Here is a 10021-nt window from a genome sequence, read left to right as displayed (position 1 = left end):
ATTAATAATTAGTTAATAGTACAGGGTTATTCATAATTCCCTCTGTTTACTACAACCTTATGTTTACTACAACTGGCTTCAGTGGTGCATGTTACTGCCATCTACCGGAAACTGCTTAAATTAAAACTTGAATACATTCGGAATAATTTCATATGTTCTTTTTTGCCATATTCGTTTTCGTTTTTTTACTATAACGCTTCGAAACCCCGGAGAGAATTATGAATAACCCTGTATATTAATAGATTTTCACTAAAATATGAATATTTTCTTATCTATACTTAATATGAAATTTATAATGATTATAAGTAATTAATTAGATTCAATATAACCAGTTATAAATATAACTAATTATAATTACATATATTAATAATATATTAAGAAATTTTAATTGAAATATAAATATTTTCTTTTCTGTACTTAATATAAAAATACCGTTAATAACTTGGTTAGAAGTAAACTTGAAATACTTTCGAAGTGTTAATGGGTTGAAGTAATCTTATCGTAGATGCCACATAAAAAGCGGCAATTATTAGTTAAAATCTTTATTATAACCTTTTTAAAATCAATTATAGTTGTGTTTTGCTTTCATCATGAAAAAAATATGAATAAAAAACCTTTAAAAACTTAATCTAAAACAGAATATTCATTTAAATATCTAACATTTACAGAATATTAATTTAAACTATTTGGGTTAGCGATATAATTTAATTAAGAATGAAAATACTTCTTCCATTACAACTCAATTAAAATACAAAAATAATCTCATTATAACTCATTTTGCAAAAGAGAAATACTTTCTACAAATTGATTTTTTTTTTGTAATAAAGTTCGAATATCAAACAAAAGGGAGGAAAAAAAATATTAGAAAAGTGTTAGATGTGGCTAAAGTTGTTAACTCTCAGGAAACTAACAATAATTAACGAAACTATTTCAAAACTGTTGGCCTCTTAAACGTCAAACTTGTCAACACATAAGTTAACTATTTTGAGTGTTTTAATTAAATAAGGGAATGAATAATTAAAAACCTCAAAAATTAGTTCCAAAAATGCATCAACCCAAACATGTCGGAACAATCTAAGCAAAGACTAAATAATGTAATGGAAATATTTTTATCTCGGTAATTAATAACGTTAAGTTATAGCTTTTTATTTAATTCATGGAACTTATCAAAAGTAAATGGTTTTTCATGTTTTTACTGAAGCATGCATATAAATGTCTATAAATAAGCATATGAAGTAAATTTTAAATAGTATATAAATAAGTGAACAAAACTTCTAATATCTGGTCGATTCGTTGAATTTTCACATGCTAAGTTGCAATCTTCATAGCTTGTAAATCTCTTCGAACATGAATGGACAACCCGCGACAGACTATCCACAATATGGACTTTTAATAGTAACACACGAGGACAAAAAAATAAAAATTTAAAAAATAATATAATCAAAATATCGTTTAAGATTACTTGATATGTACCTTAAGCATTTTATTACTCGACCTTTAACAGCTTATGACTCTGTACCTTAACCCACTGACGCAGATGGAACACCGGTGTCTCTTTCATTTATATATATATATTTCTGACGCTCTAATTGAACTATATTTTGGTATTTTTTTAATGATAAAAACAATCTAATAGTTACGAAAAAATCTATTAGTTTATCAGAACTAAAATATAAAATTACTAAAATATAAAATTAAAAAAAAGTAGTTTGATTTTTTTTTTAAATTCATATTCAAAAATTTATGATTTATTGATTTTATAAATTAAAGAAATTTCAATGAGGAATAAAATGTTTCTGTTAGATCTAAATAACAGCTAATAAATGAAAATTTGAAAAATTATTGTTTGGAAGATTTTACCTTTAACGCAGAAAAAGACGCCGGTGTTTCATGCTCTATATCATAACTATATATTATTAAAATGCTAAATGTGTTTATCACTTTTTTTTATCTAAATTGATACAAAATAATGAAAATAGAATGAAAAATACGTTTAATAAAAAGTCTACGTTAATGGGTTAAACATCGTATTATCAAGGAAAAATCCTAATAAAGATAACTCGGTAATGCAAAATCAAATAATTCGAAAACTACACTAACTATTATCTTAAACTTATTTAATATTTAGAATTAAATGCTTCTAGTTATTCATTTTTATTTTTTACATTACCTGACTGCTTGAATCTTTTAAAAATGTTCAATAACTATAAAACCTACATTTTTCCAGGTGATTTTTTTTTATTAGTCATTCCCGAGACACAAAAAGGCTCGATACGAAAATAATTAGGGGAAAGCTGGAAATAGTTTTAAAATCTGTAGTTTGGTTCCGAACCCTGCAATGAGCTGAAACCACCACCTTGAATTTACTTGCGAGGAAAGGAAATCAAAACCGAGGAAACTTAAACATTACTATCTAAATGAGGTATAGTTTGTCTAATGGGAGAACTCCCCCTGCCATAAAGTCTGAGGCCGACTGCTGCTATGGAAACAAGAATAGCGGATTTCGGGGAGGGTAGCCTCTCTTCACTCTAGGTCTAACACTATAGATCGAAGAAAAAAATTCCCTTTCCATCGCCGACAAGACCGAGCCAAAAACTCGCTTAAACAATGACCCTACACCCCTACTTGAAATAGTTGTACCTCGTTACCATAGTCACCGCTACGGGTCCAGAGGAATGGCATGGGGAGTTCTTACTTTAGACAAACTATAGTGCCCCCTATGTATTCTTTTGATCTGAATCGAATCACACCTCGATCAAGATGGTACTACTAAAGGTTCAGAAAAAATAGTTCGATAATTATGAAGCATTAAAAAGATACTATTTTTTATTATACCTATTTACGCCTATGAAGTCTTACGCTTATCTAGACAAATAAAATATTATTCCCTCTATACGCAGAATCAAATGGACTTAAAACAATGTCGATAATATTATTAGTTAAGAAGTTATTAAATTGTTTGTGTATAAGAAAGTACGGTTTTGTATTTATACCTATCTACGCCTTTGACATTGCTATATAAACAATTAAAATATTAGATCCTGGGGTAAATTAATTGAACCTAAAACCGAGTCGATACTACGTACGGTTTAGAATTCTAAAAATTTCACGTCTAAAAATTACACTTTTTGTACTTATACCAATTAATTTATGTGTCTTACATTGTTATATAGTCGGGTGAAACATTGTTTCATATACATGTTTTTTTAAGTCAATTACAATAAATTCAAAATAAGTCGCTAGAGCTATAATTCTGAAGTTACTGTTTTATGCGTAAAAACGTGAGAAAATAAAATTGTCATTACTTTAAACATTTGAAACTTCTTAACTGTTAGTCCTATCAACTTAATTTTGATCACATTCGATTTAGCATAAAAATTCCTTCGATCCAATACTTCACTTGTCTTTATAGCTATGTCAGAGGTGTAGATAGATATAAGTACAAAACTGTACTTTTTATACATAAAAAATACATTTATTTTTGAACTTTTAGTTCCATCGATTTTGTTTCAAATCGTGTTCGATTGAGCGTAAAAATCCTAGCAGCAAAACAACTTGAACCGTCATTGGACTAATATTCACGAATCTTGGCTAAATATGGGTTCAAAGAACTGTTATTTTTCAGAAATTAGTCATATATAGAATTGTCCTGTTCACCCAATTCAGCAATTCTAAGACCAATATTAAAAATTCTAGATATCCCAATATAGGACCCATATCGAGTCCATTTTTAGCCCAACTGGGACCAAGGTAAAATTGTTGCTTGGGAAGAGGCTTAGAAAATACCTCATTTGTGTAGGTAGGACGTTGAACAGCCGACCCAATTCTGAGTTTGCGACTACCAATGCTCAATTCTGTAGCCTTGTAATTTTGAGCCCAGCCCAGAAGACAAGAGAACTCCTGAATTAAGCATTGTGCCAAACTAGCCTTCGTGGAAGAATTTTTGTTGGAATTAACCCGCGTTTGCGCTATATGGAGAGGAAAACCACAAAAACCTCACACTGTTAGCCCGAGAGCAACGAGGTTCTAACCCATGATCCATCGAACACTGAGTTTTATGTCAGTCTTGTGGTCGGGGAGGCAGAATTCATATCAACCAGCCACCACTGGGATTTGAACCTGGGGAACCTTATTGTGAGGCGAAAGCTATATTCCTTGAACCACGGCGGCTCCATTTGTGTAGATAAATATAATCTGAAAATCAGTACCTACATTTAAACCTGCGTAAGTTGACCACCTGTGGCGCATCGCTTTAGTTGTCCACTTAAGATCAATTGCCAATTTACTTAATTGGATGAGTCATTCCTTTTTAATCCCTATTTTTTCTTATGCAATCGTGTTTTTCACGTCGTTCATATATTTCGTTACCAATCATAATGAAGATAAATGTAATTAATTTTTTTTAACCTGGCTTTAAAATTGAATATTATAAAATACTCTATGTAATAAGTTAGATTATGAGATTAAGTTAGCAGGATTAATTATAATTCGTTACATAAATTTAATAAACTGGTAAGTTTAAAAAAAAAAATTATAAATATGAATATTTTGATAATGATGTATCTAGGGTATTTATTGTAAATAATTTCTTTAAATATCTGTTCACAAGAGCCTCATATGTAATAAAAAAAACTTAACATTTCAACCTTTTAAAATTTGTGACAAAAGCCCTTTCATAGTTTTCCTTCCTTAATAGTTTAGTGTAGTCCATTCACAAAAGGGTTCAGGCCAAATTGTAATGCTATTTAACGTATTCATTGAAATTCTAAAACAAGGCATATCATGGAAAATTTCCTAATTTTTTTTTCTGGTCAACTTTTGATAATATGTTTCATAACAATTCTGAAATAATTAAGATTTATTACATTGGTCAACATACAAATAGACAGGTGGCCAGATTACAAAGGTTTTGCCGTCTTTTATAGAATAAGATAAATTGGTTCGTGATAATAGAGGTTAACTTGACAGGTTGCACTCTATACTCAAATATTTTACTTACCTCATACTGATTAAATCCATTATCTCATCTGAACTATTAATCCTATCGACTTGATTTCAGTATCATTCCACTCAGCATAAAGAAAATCGTCAGGAACAAGACCTCACTTATCATGATAGTAAAGTTAACCCTCCCCCCTCAGTAAATTCAAGATGGGAGGTTAAGCTCACATAATGAAAAGGGGGGCTATATTCATATTAGGGCTTAACCACAGTGTGTAAAACAATTTCCAGTTTTCCCCTCATTATTTCCGTATTGACGACTTAGTACTATGATTTAGAAACTGACCCACATATACTTAACATGAAATTTTGTACTGTAAGAGTAAAAATCTGATAAGTTTGTATTGTTAAAAGATTAGCAAATCCTGATGACTAATAAGTTCAATTAATTAATGCAGAATTTTCATTAATTAGTCTAATATACATTAATTAATCATATATCCATTCATTAATCATATTCATTAGCCTAATATTCAGTAATTCATTGACTTAGCGCACATTTTTAAGGAACTAAATCAAATAATTTAGATATTAAGAAAATAATAACAGCAAGATAGATTAGACTAGATATTAAGTAAATAATAATTCTTTAATGATTTATTAAATATATTACTTAAATATAACGAGTAATTTTAAAGATCATAGTCTTTATTTTTAATCAATAATGTATTCACACCCTCGTTAGCAACAACCTTTTAATACCGGATCGGGAAAAAAAATTGGTTTTTAAGACTAACGAATATTTAATGCGCCGAAACGACATTACATTCCGGTCCCGCTAATATATTTTATTGACATGTAATTGTGTAGGGAATGTAAGATATTAATTTCTTAGTAATTTTGAACTCAAACCAGATGATAGAGTTTTAATGTTAAACGCATTAACACTTCTAAACTAAAATTCAGTGAAAAATTAATATTTACTCTTTTAAAATTGTATGCAATAAATAGAATTTATAACTTAATAATCTTTATTGATCAGATTGAGCTCATAATACATACAAATATGTACATTTATACAATTAACATGACATAAGGTCCTATACACAACAAAAAAGTTCATATTCTCATTCATACAAGAATAATACATCATAAATATTTGAATCATCAACATAGTACATCATTATCTCCCATAAGCTCATTGGTGTACTTTAGGTTGTGAATTCAAAAGTCTCTGGATTTAATAAAAATGTAAAAGCATTACTTTAATTCAAAATTTACAAAAACATTTTTAGATTATCACAGTCTTCGAGAAATCTATTTTTTTAAAGTGTAAAACCTAATAGAGAGATAGATTATACAATAATAATATGGATAATTATATATTTTAAAAATTGTGTTGGTCATTAATGATTTCAAGAGAGTGTCAATTTCATAGTAGGTAAAAAAATATTTGACCAATCTTAAAATAAATTAAATATTTTTTTAAGTCACTCTGTAAAATATATTATGATTATTTTATATTTCAAAAAATAAGTATTTAAATTTCTACACTTAGTATGTGATTGTCATCTTGACAATTACGCATATGATTGTCAATGTTGAGTGTATCACACTGATACAAATTTCAGTGCTAGTTAAACAAATAAAAAAATTAATTTAATCAAAATGCAGAAACAAAGTCTTGTTTAGAAATCCTTGTCCCATCCAGAAATATCATCAGCAGGCAGACCGCTCATATCTGGAGGAAAAGTGTCAAAATTACTGGTATCTATGCAATTTCGCACCTATAAAAAAGAAACATGTATGTGAAATTTTAAACTATAAAGTAACTTTTTTTAATTCACACAGTTGTCGCATGATTTTATTTCTAAACTATAAATAAGTAAACTTAATATACATGTTCTTGAGATATGAACTAATGTTTGAACAAACAGAAAATAAATTATAAACCTACTGCAATGATAGTATAACAGAAAAAAAATAAAGTTTAAAAAAATTTTGTAAATCTATATTGGTTAAACAATTAAAATTCAATTCCATTTTTAAAAAAAAATTCAAATTAAGCATAATTATTAGTAATGATAGTTCTCACTCTCAGAAAACAAAATTCTATCAGTACAACTAACTTATTTCTCCTTCATTAAAACTTGTAAGTAGTTTAATTAAGTTGAATTCGAATTCCAAAATACAATATGTTTCATATGGTTTATAAATCTTATAATTTCTTTCCCTGTGTTCTTTAGTGGTAGTATAGTACTCTTTACCAGATAATGTAATATTTTGTCTATTAATATTTAAATGTACTAAGTACGATGCTGTGACATTGCATTAGCCATTTTTGCATATAACTTGAGTTCAGGTTTAAATTAATTGGGGACAAATTGCATTGATTTAATTAAACTACTTTTAATATAACATTATTGCAAGTTTATCTACAAATTAATTGATTAGCATTGTTTTAATTTAATTACTACTTTATATGTAATACATGTTAGCAATTATAATTATTCTCAAGTGTCTTATTTATTTATACTGTACAATGTCCATTAATTTCCTTGAATACTTATTTCTATTATTTAAGTGCATTTATTTTAAACTACTGATATTCACTTGGATTTATTATTACTCTAATTTTAATTGTTTAAATTTCAACTTTTTTTTAAATTATAACAACTTTATTATTTCTGCTTTTTTGTTCCGAGAATTGTTGCTGTTGTTTCCCCCAGTTCCGAGAATTCTTTCAACCCATGGTTCTTCTATGCTTTCTTTGGTTACACTGCAGCCAAAAAATTATGCTTATTAACTTTGCTACTTGCTTTGTGACACCTTGGACTAACACCTGTTGGCAATGACATTCTGTAACCACAGTTGGGTGGATATCATTCGAATATTATAGAAGATTCCATTTTTTTACCTAACACCACATAAGCCCTAGTCCCCTAGCTTGATTGGTTTCCTTTCTTCATAAATCAATATTGGCTGTTTAAATTATTGGTGCATGGTAAGTTCCCAGGGTAGAAAGAATTCCAAAGACTGGGGAAAATGTAATGGAGAAAATAAAATTTGCAGATAAAAAAAGCGAAAATTAAAAAATAGTTGAAAACTAATTTAATTAACAAAGTATTAATTAAATAATATTCACCGTTTAAAATAAATAAAATTGTTTAAATAAATAGCAGTAATAATTAATCAGAGAAATAATAAACATTATACTGTATAAAATAAATGAGATACTTAAAAATTAAATTAAAACTAAAAAAAAATAATTACTTACAAATTGATCACATGAATTACATATAATTAAATTAAAACAATGCTAAATTAATTGGTTAAATTTTAATTAAACTTTCAAAATGTCATATTAAAAATCGGATTAATTATATTTAACCTGTAGTAAAGTTATATAAAGAAAACTACAAATACAAATATAATAGTTAATTGTATATTTAAACATTAATATAACATAAAAAATAACTCATATGTAGTAATAAGAAATATCAAACATTATGGTATATTTCAAATTTATGAATTCAAGAATCTTGTAACTTACTCTTGGCAAAATAGGTGCAACTAAATTTCGATTGACTAATCCATCCCAGTTGAAACCTTCAAACCACCTGTAAATTAAAATTGAGTACTTAAATTAAAGCTTAAACTATTCAGAGCTTGAATCAAATGAAACCTTCTCAAGGTAACAATAATTAGGTTAAAAATAAATTTTGCAAACTAATTTTAATGCAAAAATGAAAAGGGAGAAATAAAGAAGAGTAAGCAAAGCTTACTCGGCAGTGTCATGGTTGTGACCCTGAATAACTATTGATCTTCGTCATGATTAATACTTAGTCACCTGTAAATGTATTTCAATTTTCAGGTTACTAGAGTATCTTTGGATAAATTCTTTTTTAGTTTAAAGCTTTAAAATTGACCTGTGGAAAGTAAGTTTTATGGCTATTAACTTTTTAATTTGAATAGTCTCATTATTAATCGCCTGATAGTTATTATCTGGTAGTTTCATTATTAATAAATTAATTTATCTATTGTGCCATGCAAATTTCTTATTGTGATGCTGTACTCATTGTGTCGTTAGAGAAACAAAAGCAGACATTTGGGATGCAGGACATAAATACATTTCACTAATACATTGATTTTAACAGCTGAAGTTGTAACTATAATTGGATATTCTGAACCACTGTTAATTTTTAAACTTCAGAATGTAATATGTGGTTCTAATCCTGAGTTTGGTACAGTTGGTTCATATGGTATTGAACAGTAACCACCTCATTATTCACAATGCTACCAACTGCTACGATTTTTAGAGTGGTAGACAATTAAAAATGTAGACTTGCAGAATCTTTGGTAATTTGGTGCCAACCACACCACATGAAAACTTGAACCAAGTGGCATTTCATAAGAATTTTTGAATCATTCATATGTAGTGGTGTAGAAAATAACTTTAAATGAAAATTACAAAACAAAGAATAATGCATTAAAACATAACTACCACTGAAAAAATAATGTCAGGTTTTTTTAATGAAAATCTATAAATGTATACCCTGATAATATAGCTGCAAAATATTTAGGCTTTTTGGAAAAACTTCTTCTAGTGGTAGTTATGTTATAACGCATTATTCTTTGTTTTGTAAATTTCATTTAAAGTCAGTTTCCACACAACTACATGTGAATGATTCAAAAGTTCTTATGAAATGCCACTTTGTTCCAGTTCTCTTGTGGTGACACTAATTGCCTGACACTCTATAAAATATTTTGCAAAACGTGTAGTTGTTGACAGGCTTGTGAATAAATATGGTGATGGCTGTATTCTTTTCTGCCACAGGTACAAATACCACATGAACCAACTATGCCATACTCAAGATAAGAAACACATAATATTACATTCAGTTCAAAAACAACAGTGGTTCAGAATAAGCGAATGCAGTTCTTCTACTGTTAAATAATGAATATATAGATGGAATGTATTTATGCCTTGCATCCCAAACATCTTCTCACATTTCACTTAAGACACTCTGAGTTTAACATCATGGTTAAAAAAAATTGCCTAGCAGACTAGATAGATTTA

General features: G+C 28.2%; 1 protein-coding gene across 4 annotated transcripts in view; it reads right to left on the bottom strand.

Moving 5' to 3' along the window:
* Positions 1–5954: 5954 nt before the first annotated feature.
* Positions 5955–10021, bottom strand: part of LOC107446305 (cGMP-dependent protein kinase 1) — a 97126-nt gene continuing 93059 nt past the window's right edge. For all 4 annotated transcript variants that reach the window (XM_016060916.5, XM_043041198.3, XM_016060915.5 and 1 more), the window contains exons 17-18: positions 8495–8561; positions 5955–6728 (exon numbers count right to left, since the gene is read on the bottom strand). In XM_016060916.5, coding sequence (XP_015916402.1) covers positions 6630–6728; positions 8495–8561 — 166 coding nt within the window. In that variant the 3' untranslated portion in view covers positions 5955–6629. The remainder of the gene's footprint in view (positions 6729–8494; positions 8562–10021) is intronic.

This window comes from Parasteatoda tepidariorum, chromosome 2 (genome assembly GCF_982258835.1).
Source record: "Parasteatoda tepidariorum strain Cologne lab strain chromosome 2, Ptep-v5.0, whole genome shotgun sequence".
In the NCBI taxonomy this organism is placed as follows: Eukaryota; Metazoa; Arthropoda; class Arachnida; order Araneae; family Theridiidae; genus Parasteatoda; species Parasteatoda tepidariorum.
The sequence above is the reverse complement of the archived record's forward strand: the minus strand, read 5'-3'. Positions and strand labels throughout refer to the sequence as shown.